Below are 20,337 nucleotides of genomic sequence, written 5' to 3' on the forward strand. Positions count from 1 at the left end.
ACCGCGTTCGCGCCTCCGACCCGCGGACACGGCACACGCTCCCGCGTCCTTAGGTCAGCTCTTGAACCTCGTTCAGCAAAGTCGTGTGGTTTTCCGTGTACGGGTCTTTCGTCTGGGTTAAGTTTTCCTAATATTTTACTCTTTTTGATGCCGTTGTAAATGGAATATTTTTCTTAACCTCGGTCACCGTATAGGAAGAGAACTGACTTTGTGTTGGTTTGTGTCCCGCGGCTTCTCGTACTTGTAACGGTTTGGGGTGGGCTTTATCGGGTGTTTCTACGTAGAGGATCATACTGTCTGTGAGCTCAGGCAACATTCGCTCTTCTTTTCCAGTTCTGATGCCTTTCTATCCTTTTTCCTCGGCCGGCCGCTCCGCCTGGGACCCCCAGCATGCGGGGAGAGAGAGGCGGTGAGAGCCGGCGCCCTTGCTGGCTCCTGAGCCCGGGGGACAGCTCTCAGCCTCGCGCCCGGTGTGGCGTCAGCGCAGGCTCCTGTGTATGGCCTTTCATGTACTTAGGAAGTGTTTTTCCGTTGATAGTCATTTTTTACTTTTTTAAGATTTTACTTTTGAGTAATTTCTACATGCAAAGTGGGGCTTGAACTCACAACCCCGAGATCAAGAGTCACGTGCTCCACCAGCAGAGCCAGCTGCCTGCCCCCACTTCTTTTTATTTCTGTGAGATCAATAATGTCCCCCTGCTGTCGTTTCTGATTTTAATGATTTGAGTCTTCTCTCTTTTCCCCTTTGTTCATCTGTTCATCTAGCTGAAGGTTTGTCAATTTTGTTGATTCTTTCAAAAAAGGCTTCTGGTTCCATTGATTTTCTCTATTGTTTTTCTATTCTTCATTTTATTTATCTCTGTTCTGATCTCTTCTTTCATTCCTCTGTCTGCTCTGGGCTTAGTTGGCACTCTTCCAAGGTATAAGGTCAGGTCCTTGGTCTGTGCATTTGCGCGTCCATAGCCCTGGCAGGTGGGCTGCTCCTGGGGTCTGCAGTGCGGTGTTTGTGTTTTCACTGGCCCCAGGGGCGTTTTCTAATCTCTCCTGCAGTTTCTTCTGGGTAGTTCAGGAGTGTTTTCTAATCTCCACATATTTGTGACTTTTCTGGTTCTCCTGTTACCAATTTCTACTTTCATACCATTGTGACTAGAAAAGATACTAGTAGGATTTCAGTCTTAAAATGTAGTAAGACTTGTTTTTTGTCTCAGTCACATAGTGATTCCTAGAGTTTTTGCTGTTACTGTTGTTTAAGTAAGCTCCGTGCCCATCATGGGGCTTGGACTTAGGATCCAGATGTTGAGAGTTGTACAGTCCACTGACTGGGCCAGCCGGGCGCCCGTGGTTAGCGTCCCGGAAGGGTGTCTGCGTGCACTCGCCAAGGTGTGTGGTCTGTTCTTCTGGGTGGTTAGTGTAGCTTTTATGCACTTCGAAGAGTATGCAGAGGTGTTTCGTTATGGGTTTAATTTGTATTTCCCAGTGACCAGGAAGTTTGGCCATGGGGACACCCTCTCCCGTGAGTGCCTGTCAGGTCAGCCAGTGTCTTTGTCGGGCTGCCGCCGTCTCCTTGTTGATGAGCACAGTGTGCGTGATCTCAGTGCGGTTCCTTGTTTGCTAATATTGCAGGGATCTTTCCCTCTCTGTGGCCTGCTTTTTTATTCGTTTAATGATGTCTTTTGACAAACAGAAGTTCTTAATTCTAATGCAGACCAATTTACCAAATTTTTTCTTTTAAAAATTTTTTTCAATGTTTATTTATTTTAGAGAAAGAGAGAGGGAGTGGGGGAGGGGCAGAGAGAGAAGGAGACACAGAATCCGAAGCAGGCTCCCGGCTCCGAGCTGTCAGCACAGAGCCTGATGTGGGGCTCGAACCCACGAACCATGAGATCGTGACCTGAGCCAAAGTTGGATACTTAACTGACTGAGCCACCCAGGCGCCCCCAAATTTTTTTCTAATATTGTCACTGATTGTTTTTTTTTTTATTTTACCGAAAGAATTTCATCCTGCCTGCAAATCATGAAGATATTCTTCTAAACACTTTGTGGTTTTACCTTTCCTCGCAGTCCACAGTGTATTTGGGATTGCTTTGGGTTATAATTTAAAGAGGTAGAAGCCACAATTCATGTTGTCTGTAGGGCTCTTCAGTGACCCAGAGCCCTCCTTTAGAGACTGAACTTGGCTCACTGCCGTGCTGACACCTTTGCTGAAAGTCAGGTGCCCAGGCTTGTGTAGGCTGCCTTCTCTTCTGAAGGAAGATTCTAGGCTGATGGCCATTTTCTTCCAGCACTCGGCAGTACTGTTCCATTTCCTCAGCCTCCAGTGTTTGGGAAGGAGGCTGTCCACCAGCCAGGCCAGCAGTGACCGTCCAGGCCAGAGTGGGAGCAGCAGCCTGGCTGGATGCCCGCATCAGCTGTGCCCCCACAGAGCCACAGACGTGGGTGGGAATGAGCCACCCTGTTTCCCCTCCCTTCCCTGGACCTACCAACTGCCTGGCCATGAGCAGGCCCCTCCCAGGGACAGGGTTGGTTACCATACTCCTGACCGGCCATAGACGTAGCCTGTGCCATGGGAGCCCAGACACCCCCTTCACTGGCTCCACACTTCCCTGGGGCCCCCCTCAGAGCCCCCTGAGTCCAGGCAGGGGTGTCTACAATGACACATGCACTGGTTGGCAGGCAGAGCCCAGCCTGGGGTCCCTGGAGGGCCTCAGGGCGGGGCTCTTCAGTGTTCCTGCAGCCAGACACAGCCTGCGCGTTCCATCGCGTCCTGCCTGTCCAGGGCGCGGTCAGGGCCCGCCCTCGCAGGCACGTGATGCAGCCCGGCCCCAGGAGGTCTCCTTCCCTCCGTCAGGCCCGTGCCAGTGACCCACTAGAGCTGGTACCAGGAGTGCAGGCCCCCTACCTGACCTGCCCCCCTCACCCCAAGCCCCTGAGAGGAGGAGCCTCCCTACACCAGCAAGCTTCTGTCACTTAAGGCCGAGCTGTCCATGCGTGCCCACGGGTCACACCAGAGAGCCGCATCTCAGCAGGGACACTGTCATCCTCAGACACACGCCCTGTTCCGGGTGCCTCTAGGAGGGCAGATGCTGCCGGTTAAAGTATGATGCTGTGATTTCTCAGCTCTCACCTTGTAACTGTCAGCTCTGGGAGCGCTCTGACCAGGCATAGGAATGAGAAGAAAGCCCTCAGGACTCCTGGGTCTTCTCTAGCCCCGGGTCATGCGTGCTCGTCTGCATCTCCCAGTGCACAGGAACCCCTGGTGACCTTCCTGCAGACCCCGATGGTGGCCCTCCTGGTTGGGCAGGTGCCGACACCTGTGTCTGTAGACATCAGAGATAAGAGATGCATGCTGACTTCAGAGACACAAAATGTGAAAAGTCTGCATCTCCACATGGGCGAATACACCACCTCACCGCCCTGGAATATAGCCAGCCTCGCTCATATGGGTTTGGGGGATTATACTATCTTGCATTTTACAAGCTGTGCTTGTCCTGCCCCCAACACACGCGCACGCACACACATACACTGTGTCAGTGTCGCAGAGACGGACTCTTTCCTGTGCAAGGAAAGAGAGTGAGGTTCAGAGAGCCCCCCACTACCATCTGCTGAGCTCTTGAGCTGGCACAGCCCTCCCAGCTCCTGTGCTCAGCACCCTCTCCTGCACAGGGTGGACTCAGCTGTTCAGAGGGTCTCCTCTGTGGGCAGAGGGAATGGTGGCCTCAGGCCATAGGCACTTCCTCTTTGAAAGAAGAAAGGCTTCTCATGGTTTTCAAAAAGAGCAGACCTCTAGGGAAGGAACAGCTGCTGGGACAGCTTTCTGGAGTTTGTGTGTGTGTTTTCAGGCCCCGTCCTACTGCTGACCAGTGACAACATCAAGCAGCGCCTTGGGTCTGCTGCTCTGGACAGGTACGCCAGCCTGTGTGTGGGAGACAGCCTGGCCGTCCCCAGCCTCTTGCTTGCAGCAGGTCCAGGCACGCCCAGGCATCTGCGTCCCGCATGTCCCTTGGTGCTTGTGCCCCTCGTCACAGCCCCTGTGTCTGCACACTCCCATGTCCACACGCGCTCTGGTGTCCGTGCCCCACCGTGTCCGTGCCTTCCAGCGTCCACGAGTACCGGCTGTCCAGCTGGCTGGGGCAGCAGGAAGACATCCACCGGATCGTGCTCTACCAGGCGGACAGCACGCTCACGCCGTGGACCCAGCGCTGCATCCGGCAAGCTGACTGCATCCTCATAGTGGGCCTGGGGGAGCAGGAGCCCACTGTGGGCGAGGTAACCAGGCAGAGCTGTCGGGGGGGCGGAGGCTGTGTGGATGGAGGGTGGCAGGGATGGGGGTGGTGCAGGCAGGGCTGCAGGCTGGCCCGGCTCTGGTCAGGGGCCACTCTCCTCAAAGCCCTGTTTCTCTGTTCTTTGCTTTGAACGAAATTTTTCAAGAACGCAGGAAAAGACATAATAAAAGCTGACACCCATATAGCTCCTCTGCAGGATTTGAAAACGTTTTGCTGTGTACACCTGTCACGGTAGTTCTAGCAAAAAGCAGGGCAGGCGCCCTGAAGTGGCCCCCAGGGGGCCTCTTGTGAAGCTGAGTCTCCTGAGTTTTACTGTGAGCGTATACAGCACAGCTTTACAGATCTACGTCTGATATAAATAGTGCCCTATTTTATATCACCGTGAGATGCCCTATTCCCTCCACACTGAGGTGTTGAAGGTTTTTCCATATTGTTGCACTCGGTTCTGTGGCCGTTTAGTTTCCTGTCTCTGAGTACCCCACCATCTGTCTGTCCTCAGCTGTGAAGTGATGTTGTCAGCCAGCCCACTTTGTTTCCAGCTTCAAGGGTATGAAGTGTAGGCTTGCCTTCCCTTTAGCCCACGTTCCGCATCTCCTTTCTCTCTGATCCTGGGGCAGCTGAAAACCACCCGTCTCTGAGGGGGGCTCCTCTTCTGCAGGGAGAGACGCATCAGCTGAGAAGGTCGCAGTGTGTGCACGTGCAGAGGTGTTAGGGAGGCAGACGGGGGGGGGGGGTGGCCCCTCCCTTCCTGTACACCCCCACAGCTCCCTGTGGTCACCCTCACCGAGCGCGGCATGCATCAGGCGCAGGCAGACCCCTGGGCCACAGCTTCGACAGCCGAAGGGCAGCGCACACATAGCTGAGCTGGCTCGTAGAACCACGGTGCTGCCTGCCAAGGCCCTGCCCTTGACCCTCCTGCCGGTGTGCGAGGCGTCCAGAGCAGGGCCTCTGTCCCACCGAGGACTCAGGCTCTGCTCTCCTGCAGCTGGAGCAGATGCTGGAGAGCACGGCCATGCGTGCCCAGAAGCAGCTGGTCCTGCTGCACCGGGAGGAAGGGCCGGCACCGTCCCGCACCGTGGAGTGGCTGAACATGCGCAGCTGGTGCTCCGGCCACCTGCACCTGTGCTGTCCGCGCCGCGTCTTCTCCCGGAGGAGCCTGCCCAAGCTGGTGAGGCCTGTGCCCTGGGCCGGACTGACGGCAGCCCCTAGCCTCCAGAACACAGCCTCCTGACTTGTTTGTGATGGCGAAGCTCGTTTCCTTCTTGATCCCTCTCTGGGTCTCTGTGGTCTGAGATCACAGGGACGCTGATAAGGGCGGCTTGCTCTCCTGTAAGCTCACGTTTGCTTGAGCTTGAGCTTTGGGAGGTGGTTGATGTAGCCCCCGTCCATCGGCAGGTGCCCGTCTTTGGGCTCGCAGAGGGGAGGCATGTAGCCTGACAGACATGCTGGCTCACACGGACCTCCAGAGGGAGCCTGGGGGAGAGTTGGGGGTCGGGGGAGAGAGTTACAGGGCGGGGGGGAGAGTTGGGGATCTGGGGAGAGGATACCAGGGCCTGCCAAGAGTAGGAGGGGAGCCTCTTCAGCCCTGGGGGCTTTAGGGGGCAGGGTTCCTAGAGGCTACCCGCATGCCACAGCCTCCCTGGCCCCACAGCTCAGTGAACAGTGTCCTGAGAGCACGTCTGTGCCTGGTCACCCAGTGGCCGGCAGGGTCTCACCTGGGCTTTGGGCTTCGTGTCCCTTTGGGACAGCTCTCTGGGGGCTCTGTGGCCTCCTGCTGGGCCCTCGGGTGTGTAGTCCATCTGCACACTGCCCGCTCTCCCATGTGCCCCGTGAGGGCCTCCTCCCAGGCATGCCTAGGCATCAAGGCCAGACTCTGCTGTGTCCTGGAGAGGGCTTTGGGTCAGGAGTAGAGGGACCACCCCAATCAGGTCACAGTGTGTAGAACTTAGCCCAACCCTCCCTGTCTGCTGGCCCCTCTCCCAGGTGGAGATGTACCAGCGAGTGTTCCAGAAGCCCCCAGATCGGCACTCAGACTTCTCCCGCCTGGCTCGGGTGCTGACCGGCAACGCCATCGCCCTGGTGCTTGGGGGCGGGGGAGCGAGGTGAGTCCCTAGCCGTGCCACCCTCGGCTGCGTGTCTCTGTGTGCATGCGCGCGCTGATGCTGACCAAGAGGCCTCTGCGCTGGCCCCGGGAGCAGTCCCCAAAGAAAGGCCCAGCGTGTGACCAAGCATGTCTCAGCACCTGGGAGCTTCCCCTGGGCTCTCCCAGGTTGTGACGTTTGCCAGTGCAGTAGATTTGTTCCAGTTGTCTTTGCTAGAAGCGTCTGCCAGTCTGTTAGCCATTTGCACCTCCTCTGAAAACTCTGTTCTTGTCCTTTGCCAGTCTTTCCATTGGGCTGCGGGTGAGTTTCTTTACATTTTAATACGTACTTTATAATGTCCTTATCTGCTTGCAAACATAGCACAGCGTTCTTCAGTTCTGCGGGTTGATGAAGTCCTTACAGGACTCGTAACCCAAATAACTGCTACCCTGTGTTTGCCATTGTGGCACCTGCCTCCTTCCTCCTGAACTTAGAGAGGCGTATACACCTGGGACAGAGGTGGAGCCCCAGGACACGGTGAGGAGGTGTGAGCAGTGCCTCCCACAACACCTGTGCTGGCTCCTGGGTTGGGGTACCCTGTGGGGCGGAGTCCCTCATGCCCTGCCCCCCCTCACCGCCCCTGCTCTGGCCAAATGAGGCTCGCAGGGCCTCCTGAGCACTACGCACACACCCCATCCCCAGCCCTGCTGGTGCTGCTTGCCCCTCTTCCGCAGGCCCTGGAGAAGGTGCCTGGCTTAGTGCCTCCAGGTCCCCGAGGACCCCTTTCAAAGTGAGCAGGAGGAAGGAGGGGCCCTGAAGCACTGAAACCCCCTAGGAGTGCCGTGGGGGGCTGGGGACTCTCCAAGGTGTCTTCTGCCTGTGGAGCCAGACCCGTGCTCACATCTGGCGAGTTACAGTCAGAGATGCTGTCCAGCCTCAAGGCCAAGGAGGAACCAGACCCTCTTCTCTAGAAAAGATAGGGATAATGCAAAGGAGCAGTCCAAGCCCCCTGTTTGCACTTCCCACCTGCAAGCCTCTGAGGCCTGGCGTCTGGCCTGAGGCCCTTCCTGACAGGAGGATGGGGGGACACACAGCCGCCACCCTGCTCACCTGGCGCTTCTCTGCCCCAGCACGGCAGTCCCGCCTCGCTCCAGGGCGTCCTGCCCACCCCGGACGTGGCCTGGCCTGAGTGACGCGGCATAAGCAGTGTGCGCATTGGTCCTAGGTGATCCGAGCAGCCTCTAGTGCCATGCTTTCACTTGAAAGCTGAGCCAGTGAACCTAGAAAACTGGGTGATTTATCTAACATTGCCTGGTGGATGGCAAGACCCAGGCTACTTCCTGTGGGACTAGGACAGTGAGGTGGCCCAGAGCTGACCCAGACTTGGACCTGGTTTGTAGGCCAGGATGATGTGATCAATAGTATTTAAAAAATTTTTAGTAAGTTTATTTATTTTGAGAGAGTGAGCATGTGCCTGTGCATGGGAGCAGGGAAGGGGCAGAGAGAGAATCCCAAGCAGGCTCTGCACCACCATTGCAGAGCCCAACGTGGGGCTCAATTCCAGGAACTGTGAGATCATGACCTGAGCTGAAAAACCAAGAGCCAGAAGCTTGACCCACTGAGCCACCCAGGCGCCATGATCACCAGCATTTTCAATGAAACTTTAATTTTAGTCAAAATAATACTTAGTTTATAGCCATGTGGCTGTTGCCTGAGGCCGTCCTCTGCCATCTCGTCCCCCCAGTACCAAACCTGGAGACCTCCCAGAGAAAATCACTTGGAGCGCCGTCAGCTCTCTGCCCATCTGCATAGCTATTCTGTTCTTTCAGTTTTAGATTATTGAGCTCCTAACCCAGCCCCCCCCCCCAGTTTATCTGTCCTTTCTTTATTCATCTGTCTGTCATCTGCCATCCATCTGTCCGCCTGTCCATCCATCCATCACCTGTCTTCGGTCTGGGTCCCTCCTCACCACTCAGTTCCCAGTGTGGTTCCCACGCTGGCCAAGCTAATTGTCACCATTTCTATTACTATGACAGCAGTGCTCATTCAGGGCTCAGTCACCCCACATTACATAGTACGACTGTATTTCCTGCCTTGAAGTTAATAATTGTTGCAATTGCCACTTGCTGTTTCCTAGGTGTCATTAATTGGCGCCCTGACACTGCCCCAGAGCATCAGCCTCCTATCAGCATGCTCGCCATCTCGGGTGGCCTCTGCCCCACTGTGTGTGGGAGCCACCCCCTCCAGGTCTCCTGGCGCCTCTGGGCTCTGCCCATAATGTTGTCTTGGAGTTTCCCTTCCCTGTTATCCTGGGAACTTCTTGGTCTCTCTCCCATGTTCAACTCCATTTCCTGGATCCCATGTCTTCCTCTTTCTTGACATATCCCTTATTTGGGTAGCATTCATACTCTAGACGTTTCCTTAAGAGAAGGCGCTTGGGAAGGAAAAGTTTTAAGACCCTGTGTAGCAGAAAATGTCCTTGATGACCGTCTGGGTGTGAGATCCAACATGGAAGTAATTTTCCCCGAGAATTTCTAAGGGGGCGCTGCCATGTCTCTCTACCGTCCAGCATTGCTGTTGAGGTGCCGGGTCCCACTTTATTTGTGACGTCTGTTTCCCCTCTGGAAGCTGTGAGGGGAGTCTTTTCACTCCTGTCCTTGAAGAGACTTGTGCCTTGGTGGCAGTGGGTTCATTCACTGGGCTGGCCGGGCCCCAGCGGGCCCTTCCAGATTTGGAAATCATGAGCTTCAACTCTGGGGCATGTTTTGTGATGTTCCCCGACTCTATCCTCTCCGCCTAGAACTCCTGATGGTCGGAAGCCAGGTCTTTCCTCTCCCCCATTTTCCATCCCTGTCTTTTTGTTCTATTTTTAGGTGTTTTTTCTCAAATGGATCTTCTAATTGATCTTTTCTGCTAAAATATTTCTAACGTCAAGTGCTTTTTTCATAGTTTTCTCTCTTTCTACTAGTGGAGTATTGAATTTCTCTGAGAATATTAATGCAGGTGTTTCATTGGCTCCCTTAACTTCTCTCTTTGTGCTGGCCGGTGTCTGGCTTTGCTCACTTGGCCCAGTTGTGAGGCTGTCCACGTGCTCCAGGCCACGTCCGTGCACTGCTGAGCGTATTCTGTTGTCTGCCACGCTTTGCTTCCCCCCGTTCCTCCTGCTGATGGACACTCGAGTTATGATGGAGAAAACAGCCAGAACTGTCCTGGCACAAACCTTCCGGTGCGTGTGTATCCTTCCCTCGTGGGCAGATACCTAGGAGGGGAGCCGCCTGGCCGTGGGGGACACTGTGCCGCTGCACGGCCCCGCCAACAGTGTTCGAAGTTCAGGTTCCCACAGTTTTGCCAACCCTTGGTATCATCCTTATCTTGAATTGTTCTCATGGGTGTGCAGGGGCATCTGGTGATCTCCCTGGGGACAAATGAGCTCGTGTGCTCGCTGGCCCTTTGTGTATCTCATTCTGTAAAATAGCATTTATATTCTTTACTCCTGTTTGACTGGTGGTTTGTCCTTCGTTATTGATTCAGAGGCGTTATCTATATAGTCTGAATACAAGTCTTTTGCCAGATAATATTTATTGCTAACTCTGTCTCTCAGTCTTTGGCTTTTCGTTTTCTCACTGGTATTTTTTGATGAACAGTTTTTAATTTTTATGAAGTGCAATTTTTCATTTTTTGTGGTTACTGCTTCTGGTCTGCTGGTCTTCTGAGAGTTCTTGTCTGTCCTAAGGCCACAAAGGTGTTCTGCCTTCTTCCAGAAGCTCTGTGGCTCCAGCCTGTGCGTTCGGGCCTGTGTCCCAGCTGCCGCGTCCAGTGCCGGGGAGGCTCTGCTCCCTCACTCGGCCTTCCCGCTGGACCAGCACCTTCGGTTGCAGACCATCCCTCCCCTGTGGCTGCCGCGTCCCGGAGCATGTGGGCCCTGTCATGTCTGTCCTTCATGACGCCATCACACCGTCCTGATTGCCATAGCTTTATGGGAAATCTTAACATCAGACACTGCAAATTCTTGAGTTCTGGTTTTTCAGAATTGTTTTTGGCTCTTCTAGATCCTTTGCATTTCCATATACATTTTTAGAATCAGCTAAGTATTTTATGGGATTTTTTTTTCCTGTTGTAAATTGCTTTCAAGTTTCATTTTCAAAGTGTTTGTTGCCAGTATGTAGAAATACAACTGATATTTGTAAATTGATGCTCTATATCTTATAGCCATGCTAAATTCACTTATTCTCATGACTTTCTTATTTTTATTTTTGCATTTTCTATATACACAGTTGTATCTTCTGAGAATAAACCCAGTTTTTATCTTTCTTTCCAAAATACGTGTGTGTCTTTTGTTTCTTCTTCTTGCCTTGTCGCACCAGTTAGACCTTCCAGCACCATGTCAAGTGGCCTTGTCCTGTCGCCCGGGGGAGGGAGCACACTCCCCGTCATCACTGGGTGTGACCTCAGCTATGGTGTCAACGGGTCGAGGAAGTGCCCTTCTTTTCTTAGTTTGCTGTGTGTGTGTCAGGGATGGTTGTTTTTGTGTGTCTGTTGAGATGATCATGAATTTTTCTCCTTTATTCTGTTAATGTGGTGAACTATATTGATTTTTAAATAAAAACTGGTCTTGTGTTCTGAGGGTACATCCGTTGGCCTGTGACGTGTTGTGATCTCCCGTGAGGCTGGATCGATGGGAGGTTGGACTGCACGTCGGTTTGCTTGCGGGCTGCAGAGTTGAGTGGGGAACTGCCTCCTCTCCAGAATGTTCGATGTGGCATTTGTGTTACTCCTCCTGACACGTTCAGTAGCATCCACTGGTAAAACCATCTGGACACGCAGTCTTCTTTGCGAAGACTGGTCATATTGACGGTTATAGTACAATTCAGATTCTCTTCTGTCGGGTTTGGCACATTACGTTGTTCTAGGAATATGTCCATTTTAGAGTTTTCCTACGTATGCATGAGGTTCACACCTACTTCTCACTTGTACGACGGGAGCGTCTCTGCAGACGGGCCCTTCCTCATCCCTCACCGCACCTCCCCCTGCCTTTCCTGTTCTCGCAGGAGGGGCTGGAGGTTGGTCCTTTCCGAGCACCATTTTTTAGCTTTTTTGGGCCTCTCTACTGAGTATTTTTTTGTGGTTCATTAATTTCGTCTCTTCTCCTTATTATTTCCATAATTTGACTTGTTTGATTTGAAGGTTTTTTTTCCTGAATTAAGGGTTGTAGATGTTGTGTCGTGACCTCAGGCTGGAGAGGCCGGCCCTCCTGGGCTGCACCAGACCACCCTCTGTCCAGATGCCGCTTCTGCCCGTCCCTTTCCCTTTCTGGGCTCCTCTGCCGGGTCCCATGCGTGCTCTAGGCCCCCATACGGCTGTTCTCAGGAGCGGTCTCCTGGGGTGTCCGTCCTGGGGTGTCCTGGGACTCAATGAGGGCTTTTTCTGCCCTTTCCAGCCTCGTGGGTCTCCAGTGTGCCTGGTCTGCCGCTTAACCTGTCGGGTCAGGCCTTCATCTCAGATACTGCATTTTCCACTTGTAAAGTTGTATTCGGCTCTATCCTGGTCTCCAGTTCTGTGCCAGATTATCAATCTGGTCTTTGATTCTTTGAAATTGTTTTAGCCTTATACCTGAGTATTTAATTTTTTTGCGGTGATATTAAATTTTGTTTTAATTGTGTAAAAATAAGCATGCCGGGCACCTAGGTGGCTCAGTTAAGCTTCCAACTTCAGCTCAGGTCATGATCTCTCAGTCCATGGATTCAAACCCCATGTTGGACTCTGCACTGACAACTCAGAGCCTGGAGCCTGCTTCAGATTCTGTGTCTCCCCCCTCTCTGCCCCTCCCCTGCTTGTTGTTCTCTCTCTCTCTCTCTTTCTCTCTCTCTCTCTCTCAAAAATTAACATTAAAAATTTTAATATGCATGCCATAAAATTTCCCATTGTAAATATTTTTGAATGTGAAATTTAGTCACATGAAGTACATTCATGATACTGTGCAACCATCACTACTCAGCGCTGGACCATCTCTGTCTTCTAAACTGAACCTCCACTCTGTGTCTGTGAGCCTGACCCCTCCAAGTCCCTCATGTGATGAGAGTCCTTGTCCTTCTGTGTCTGGCTTCATTCACTGAGTGCAAGGTCCTCAAGTTCATCCATGTGGTAGCCTTTGTTAGAGTTTCCTTCCTCCTTAAGGCCACGTCCCTCAAACATGCATACCACACTTCTCTTACTCCTCCCGTCACATATGCAGGCTGCTTGCCCCTTTTGGCCCCTGGGACTCAAAGCATGGTTGTTGTGGAGCCTGCACCGCGGCTCCATTACCCGCTCCCTCTGGGCCCCATTGATGCTTATTTCCTCCTGGCTGTGGTCATGTGGGCTCTTCTCCTCTGCGGCTGGCACTCTCCAGTGGGCATCATATATAAGGGACGGTAACAGTGGTTTGAGGCTCAGGGTAATCACTTCAGTCAAACACTGGCTTTCCCATCCCTGTGGAGGGTCATCCATCTCTCCCTCCCCCTAACCTCTGAGGTGTTGCCTCCTGGGCATTTACCAGGACCCCTTCTGGTGGCCCTCAGCTTGTGTCCCATTGTCCTGGGTCTGTGCAAAGCCTGATCAGCTTCACAACTGCTGAGGCTCTGAGAGGCATCCCAGTAATGCTCACAGCCCTTCTTTGGGGCCGTGTCTTCGAGACGGGCACTGAGGAGAGGGTAGCTGGGGATGACGACCTCTGGGGCCTTTGGCCAGCACATGGCAGGTGCTGTTCCTGGCCACAGTGCTTATTTCTGCTCTGTGCTCCTGGTTGGCATAGAGGCTGTGCCCAGGTCGGCATCATCCGGGCCCTGATGGAGTGTGGCATCCCAGTGGACATGGTTGGAGGGACGTCCATCGGGGCCTTCATGGGCGCCCTGTACTCCGAGGAGCGGAACTACAGCCAGATACGGATCCGGGCCAAGCAGTGGGCTGAGGTGAGGGGCCGCTGCCTTCCCTGGAGCTCAGCACCAGGTCCCTGTGGGGCTGCGGGGGGCAGGAGGGCATTGGGACCTGTGGCCCCTGATTATGCTCTGCAGGGCTCTGGCCTCAGAGTGGGGTTTGTAGGGCGGTTGGGGGATGGGGATGGGGAGCACAAAGGAAGTAAGGACACCAATGTTGGGAGGTTGGCTCTGGTTGGTGCCTGGTCTTAATTTATAAAGGTGACTGAGGACGACACAGGTCAGAACCACTGGAAGGAAAGTTCAATGTTACCTATAGTTCCCCTCCCCACAGGACCACACGGAAGCACGCATGCCCAGGAGGCGGCAGAGAGGAGCAAGGGGAAGGCCAAGTCCAGAGCCTTTCTTGGGCTTTCTGTGGGAAAGGCAGGGGAGGGCAGGATAAGCAGCCTCAGATGGGCTTTTGGAATAGTTTCAGTGGCATAGGGGGCTGTGCCAGTTATCTGGGGCCTGGGCCCGGTTGATTTGGGTGGATTATCGGCCTGGTGTGAGAGTGTGATAAAGAAGGGGGGAGGGTGGGCTCTGGATCACTTGGTTCGCATGAGAGACGCTCCCGGCGGGCCAGGCTTCTGCCACCTCCAAGGACTGGCGCCCTGCCAGCGGGGCGGGCTCTCCCCGGATCTGTAAGACCCCACATGGCGGGGGGTCAGGAAGACAGGAAATAAGAAAATAGCCAATAGCTGGCCCTGTGATGAACGCACACCAGCGAAGCCCGGACCGTACGTGAGCCGCTGCAGCAGCTCCCACGGGCAGACCGGAGCCTGGCGGGCGGCCGGCTCAGCCCCGCCCTGCACGTGCAGGTGCCGCTTGCCCTTGCCACAGCTCCACTTGCTTTCCTTGGAGCAGGATGGAGCCCTGGCTGAAACCATGAATGGGGCCAAAAGTGTTCGAGTTCTTCTTTTAAAAAAGAAGAGGAAATTGGTTATCTTCTGTGGCCGAAGCTGCCAGAAAAGGCCATCTGCCCCATCCATGTGGCCCCAAGGACACTGTGTTCCAGAGACACCTCTTTCCCTGAAATGAGCCACCCTGGATGCCCCTCAATGGGCCGCTCCAAGGAGGGGACCAGAGGCAAACACGGCTTGTCACTAAGAATGGCCTCTGAGAACAGTGGGTGTGGGGACAGTATGCTTCAGCCACAGCCGAGGGTCTGCTCACAGGCCAGGAGGACGTCTCCCTTCCCCACCTCCGCTGGTCCCGTGCAGGGGTGGGGATGTCCAGGGTGCTTTGGGCCTGATGCCCCCATTGTCCTCAGTGAGCACAAGGCTGTGGGACTCCACAAGGCAGGGCAGAATGGATCCCATCCAGGCTGTCCTCTGTCCCCGCCTGTCTGGTTGGGCCTCAGCCTCCTGCCATGCTGAGGGGATGTGGTTGTGGGAGCCGCCAGGCTTGACTCTGCAGGCTCTTTGGTGCTAGACAGGGGCTTCTTCAGGAGTGAGGGCCTTGCTAACCATGGAGGACCCTGGGGGTGTTCTGCTGTCCCGGGTCCCTTTCCGCTAGGAGCACACGTGTTCCCTCTGCTTGTCCTGAGGCAGAGTCTTCACTCTGTTCATCTCAGTGTGAGCACACTGGGGGCAACTCCCCCTCAGCTAGGCCCCTCCCCCAATGTATGGCCTGTGCTCTGGGCTTTTCCATCTGTTTCTGTCTGCACAGAGGCAGGGAGGACCTTTCCTCTCCATCCCTGCCCTTAAGAAGGCAGACAACCTTGAACCCAGACATTCTTGGTGCAAGGCCAGTGCTGCCTGGTCAGTCACATGTCCTCCTCACAGGACTAAGGGGCCCACATCCTCACTGAGGAAGGATGAGCCTCAGTCCCACCAGAGAGGGAGGATGGGGGGCCTTTGGCAGAGAGGACCCTCAGCAGGGCCGCTGCTTCCGAGACCCTGATATAGGGCCTGCCATGGTGGGATGTGAGGGTCAACCCCAAGCATGCTGGGGCAGGGCAGCTCCCCACCCCCCAGGAAAAATCTTGACGGGTTGGGTCTCATTGCCCTTGGGGACCTCAGCAGGTAGCAGTCTCTGCCACTAACCTACCAGTGTAGGTCCTGGACCGAGCTCTGTCCTCAGCTCACCCCCCTGAGCAGGGATCAGCGGGGACCCTCATGGGACCTCCAAGCCCTGCTGCTCAGGCCCTGGCCTTCACTCCCCACGGAAGCCCCTCACGACGCTTCCCAGACACCTGTGTTCTGTTTGCAGGAATCACACACGTGTGCTTTTCCAGATTTGGGCTCCTGGCTGGGTCCCATGGGATCATCTTGGCACCCATGCCAGCAGGTGGGGGGGGTGTGAACCCCTCATCCTCTGCAGGGATCTCACATGCGCCCCACCCACTTAGGACGTGACGTCGACGGTGAAGACCGTGCTGGACCTGACCTACCCGGTCACCTCCATGTTCTCGGGGGCCGGCTTTAACAGCAGCATCTGTAGCGTCTTCAAGGACCGACAGATCGAGGTAGCCCCCAAGGCAGGGACCACCCGGGGCACCCCAGCTGGAGCCCACAGCCAGTCTGAGCCTGACTTGTGTTTGGGTGCTTGGTGTCCTCCTCATGCCCTCAAGCCCCTGGGCCCATCCGGTGAGGGGGCTGGCAGTAGGGGAGGGTGGTCTAAGTCCTGCCCTCCCGCTGCAGGACCTGTGGATCCCATACTTCACCGTCACCACAGACATCACAGCCTCTGCTATGCGGGTCCACACGGATGGTGAGCACCCCTCCTTTGGGTGCCCCTTGATACGGGTTCAGGCATGCATAGGCCACAGCCCCCCACTCAAGGCAGAGTGGTCAGGGGAGGTGCACTGAAAGAGCACCTTCGGGTAGGGGAGGGGCAGGCAAGGAGCACGGCAGCTCCATGAACTGGATGAAGCACCAAGATGACCTGAAGGAGGCAAGGGGCTCAGGGAGATCTGACCCCAGAGATCATCCTGCTGTGAGCACAAAGGAAGTGGGGAGGGACAGAACCAAGAGTCTGAAAACCCCGAGAAGTCGAGACGACACAGAAGGGTGGAGAAAACAGTGAACCGAGAGCGGAGAGGCGTAGGGGCAGGGCATGCTCAGGCCGGGGGCATAATGAAGGGCATGTGTTTCTGTGGGTTTGAATCAGCAGGCGGTCGTAGACTGCTGGGCGGGGGACCACGGGAAGGCCCGTGCATGGGTGGCAACTAAGGGCCCTTTTCCTGGGCAGAGGGGTTTGTGAGCTGACTGCACGTGTCTCTGGAGGGGAGTGGGACGTGGAAAGACTGCAGAGCCGGCCTGCCCTCCCTCATGGAGGAGAAGGAACGGAAGGGGTGTCTGTCTTCAGGCCTGATGCCATCCGCCAGGAGTCAGACGTGCTAGCAGGGCTCTGAGCGGAGAGTCCAGGGCAGGAACCCACCATGGGCAGTGAAGGGCTCCCCTCCCACGGGCCCTGGTGTCCTCTCCCCCAGGCTCCCTCTGGAGGTACGTGCGTGCCAGCATGTCTCTGTCCGGCTACATGCCTCCCCTCTGTGACCCCAAAGACGGGCACTTGCTGATGGACGGGGGCTACATCAACAACCTCCCAGGTACTGCGGTGGGTGGGGAGGGGCTGCCCCACCCCTGCCTCAGCCTCCTCCACTGCTGGGAAGGCCAGTGGCACATGTTCCAGTGTGCTGGAGGGGGAGGGAATTGTAGGTGTTCCCGAAGCCCAGGAAACACGTCCAGGCTCACACACAGACACACACGCTCATGCACACATGCTCGGGCACCGTGTGCTCCTAGCATATGGCCCTGTTTGTCAGCTCAGCAGCGCTCAGAACAAGCGCCAAGTGGAGGAGCTGAGAGCAATTATGTCCCATCTGTGCCCACAGTCAGAACTAAGAGCCAGAAAGTGCCAGGTCTGTTGTGGGTGAGGCCCCTCCCTTGGGCACACCTGTCACCTGTTGGACAGTTGTATGCACTAGGCTGCCCCTCTGTAGGCCCAAGAGGAGACCCTGTGGCTCCCAGTGCCATGCAGGCTCTCTCACCGTTCCTCCCAAGCCGTGTTCCCACCTGGGCCTCTGCGTGCCTGTCCTGGGTCGTGACCAAGGCTGTCTTCTCCCCAGCGGATGTGGCCAGGTCTATGGGGGCAAAGGTGGTGATTGCCATTGACGTGGGCAGCCAGGATGAGACGGACCTCACCAACTATGGCGATGCGCTGTCTGGGTGGTGGCTGCTGTGGAAGCGCTGGAACCCCTTGGCCACAAAAGTCAAGGTGGGGGGGGACATAGCTCTTCACAGTGCCCAGCCCATCAGGTGCTCCTCTGTGGCCTGCCCTGCAGCCTCCTCCTGCCCTTTTACCACCGTCCCCAAGATGGGCAGTGTGCTGCTGCCCAAATGCCTGGCGTGGGCAGAGGAGGGTTGTGGTGCATACCAGGCCCCGAGGCCAATGGGGCTGTAGCTCCTTGCTCCCCATCCTTGCCGACGACCCTGCCTGGAGCAGCTCTGAGGAAAGGGGGCAGGCCCGAGAGCTCCACAAGGTGTCAGGGTACTCTCCAGGACGCCTGGCTGGCACCTGCCCTTGGGGGAGGGGAGGGAGAAGGCCAGGGCATGAGATCCAGGCAGGTGGGGCCATGTGGGCACTGAAGAGCCTCGCTCAGGGGCTCCGATGGCAGCAGGTGCTGAACATGGCAGAGATCCAGACGCGCCTGGCATATGTGTGCTGCGTCCGGCAGCTGGAGATGGTGAAGAACAGCGAGTACTGTGAGTACCTGCGCCCCCCCATCGACAGCTACGGCACTCTGGACTTCGGCAAGTTCAACGAGATCTGCGTGAGTGCAGTGGGTGTGGAGGGTCAGCAGGGTCCAGGGTCTGCCCGCGCCCTTCCCAACCTCCCTGCCCTCACTTCTGAGAGCTTAGGAGTGGGGGTCCTGATGTGTGTGCAGGAAGTGGGGTACCAGCATGGGCGGACCGTGTTTGACATCTGGCGTCGGAGTGGTGTGCTGGAAAAGCTGCTACAGGACCGGCAGGGGACAAGCAAGATGACGGCGTGTGGCGTGAGTGCCGGAGCCTGCACCCTCCTTCCCTTCCCGCCTCTGCGGGCCTGAGGGCTGCAGAGCTCCCCACACCCTGCGGGGCCCTGGTGCACTTCTCAGCTGCTCAGGGGCCGGGAGACAGGGCAGGATGCCACCCGATGGGGGTGAACTCATGGCCTCTGCCTCAGCGTCCCCTCTTTTTGCCCTACTTTGGCTCTCTACCCTTCTGGTGCTCATGGTTGGAGAGGATGGGGGCTTGTTTAGGCCCCGGCTCATCTTCCATGCCCCGGCCCCAACTCCAAGGCTTAAGTTGGGCACCTCAGTAGGCTAGGGCCGCAGAGGGTCACAGAGATGTCTCTTCCACTTTGGCCCTCCAGGTCCTCACCTGCCCCAATGCCTCCTTCACGGACCTTGCTGAAATCGTGTCCCGCATTGAGCCCGCCAAAGTAGCCATGGTGGACGGTGAGTTGGATGCCCAGGACATGCACCCATACGGCCACAGGTGGGGGTGGCAACGTCTCCTTCTGACCCTTGGTGTGCCCTGGCTGCCCAGCTCCCTCTGGCAGCCCCTGGCCCTGATGAGGGGCAGGTGGGGACTTGTGCCTCCATGGCATGACCCCTGCCCTTGGAAGGGGACCAACACGCTCTCCCTTCTGCCCAGATGAGTCTGACTACCAGACCGAGTATGAGGAGGAGCTGCCAGATGGCCCCAAGGACATGTACGCTGACTTCCAGAGTGCCCCGGCCCACTTGGGCTCTGACTCGGTGAGCTGCCTGGACCCGCCTGTGGTGCCCCTCAGCTGAGGCTGCTCCCTCCCTGCTGCCCTGCAGCACAGAGCCACTGAGACCTGGCCCTGGTCAGCTCTCTAGTTCACTCCCCACCTTGACGGTGTGCGGTTTGATTCCAGGAAGACGAACCCTCACTTCGGCATCGGCAACCCAGTCTGGCTTCCCAAAACTGCCCCAGGACAGCAGCTGCTGCTGACACACTTGCGAAGATGGGTGGAGCTCTCCCCTCCGAGGCACCCTAGAGTCAGCCTCTGCTGTGGGCCTGTCTCAGAGACTGTGGCTCCTACAGCTCCTCGGGTCTTCGCCACCCGGCTGGGGCCCAGGGCCCAGCTCCTCCTGTGCTGGACCCAAGCTGTGTGTGTTTGGGCAGGGGTGGGGGCAGGGAGGGGGGCAGGGAGCTGTCTCTGGATGCTCTGCACTGTCAGCTGCTGGTGGAGCACTCAGGCCTGGCACCCCTGCACACAAGCAGTCCTTGGGGCGCCCCGAGGCCTCTCAGAGATGTTGGAGCCCCTGAAGCATCCGCTTGATGTGTCAATAAAGTAGATCTGATTGCTCACGGACATGTCCCTTTGCCAACATCCCCATGGCAGAGAGCGACGCGATGCGCCTGACCAGAGCCCCAGAGCAGCCTCTGGCTTCACTACTGGTCCGCTGTGAGGGCCATGTCCCCGAGGCGGGGTTGGATGTGGCGTCACCTGCTGTCCTCTGAAGTCATCACGTAGGGTTCCCAGGCACCCCTACTGGGGCTTGAGGCATAGGGGCAACAACTAAGCCAGGCAGGCAGGGCGCCCAGGGAGCCCCCGAACCAAGAACGAGCCCCCCCCCCCCAGCGCTCTTGGGCGGGCATCTTCCCACGCGGTACACGAGCCGCGCTCCGAGGTTCTGTGCCGCCCACACTTTCTCAGATCACTAAACAGCGCCCGGGAGTCCTTTTGTAGAAAAGGAGACCGCGCTCTCTCCAGCGCTGTGACTTTGGGGTCCGCAACTCGTGCAGGTCTGTGAGGGGCACCGAGACCCCTGACCCGAGGCCCCGGGCCTGGCAGTCAGTGACCAGCCGGCCTCAGTTTCTCCGCCCCGCACGGTAGGCGGAGCCACCGCCCCAGTCCCCTCCCGACGACCGGGCCGGGCCCCACGTCACGTCACGGGCAGTCGCCCCCAAGCCTGACGTCGCGGTGGGCGGAGCCCCTGGCCTCGCCCCGTCCGTGACGTCGCGGTGGGCGGAGCCGCCGCCCCCGGCCCCTGCCGTGCTCTCC

At 56.5% G+C, this 20,337-nt stretch overlaps 1 protein-coding gene across 6 annotated transcripts in view; it reads left to right on the plus strand.

Moving 5' to 3' along the window:
* The window catches only part of PNPLA7 (patatin like phospholipase domain containing 7), a 64,409-nt gene extending 44,765 nt beyond the window's left edge, over nt 1-19,644 (plus strand). For 4 of the 6 annotated variants that reach the window (XM_029919826.1, XM_029919831.1, XM_029919830.1 and 1 more), the window contains 14 exons: nt 3,840-3,903; nt 4,098-4,266; nt 5,269-5,451; nt 6,267-6,385; nt 13,155-13,311; nt 15,668-15,784; nt 15,960-16,029; nt 16,751-16,867; nt 17,387-17,535; nt 17,939-18,091; nt 18,206-18,316; nt 18,673-18,757; nt 18,957-19,060; nt 19,204-19,644. In XM_029919826.1, coding sequence (XP_029775686.1) covers nt 3,840-3,903; nt 4,098-4,266; nt 5,269-5,451; nt 6,267-6,385; nt 13,155-13,311; nt 15,668-15,784; nt 15,960-16,029; nt 16,751-16,867; nt 17,387-17,535; nt 17,939-18,091; nt 18,206-18,316; nt 18,673-18,757; nt 18,957-19,060; nt 19,204-19,326 — 1,721 coding nt within the window. In that variant the 3' untranslated portion in view covers nt 19,327-19,644. Of the gene's footprint in view, nt 1-3,839; nt 3,904-4,097; nt 4,267-5,268; nt 5,452-6,266; nt 6,386-13,154; nt 13,312-15,667; nt 15,785-15,959; nt 16,030-16,750; nt 16,868-17,386; nt 17,536-17,938; nt 18,092-18,205; nt 18,317-18,672; nt 18,758-18,956; nt 19,061-19,203 lie in introns of those variants that run through there. The other 2 variants (XM_029919829.1, XR_003901801.1) reach the window with 2 other exon arrangements.
* The last annotated feature ends 693 nt before the right edge of the window (nt 19,645-20,337 follow it).

Source organism: Suricata suricatta, chromosome 13 (assembly GCF_006229205.1).
Source record: "Suricata suricatta isolate VVHF042 chromosome 13, meerkat_22Aug2017_6uvM2_HiC, whole genome shotgun sequence".
NCBI classification, from domain to species: Eukaryota; Metazoa; Chordata; class Mammalia; order Carnivora; family Herpestidae; genus Suricata; species Suricata suricatta.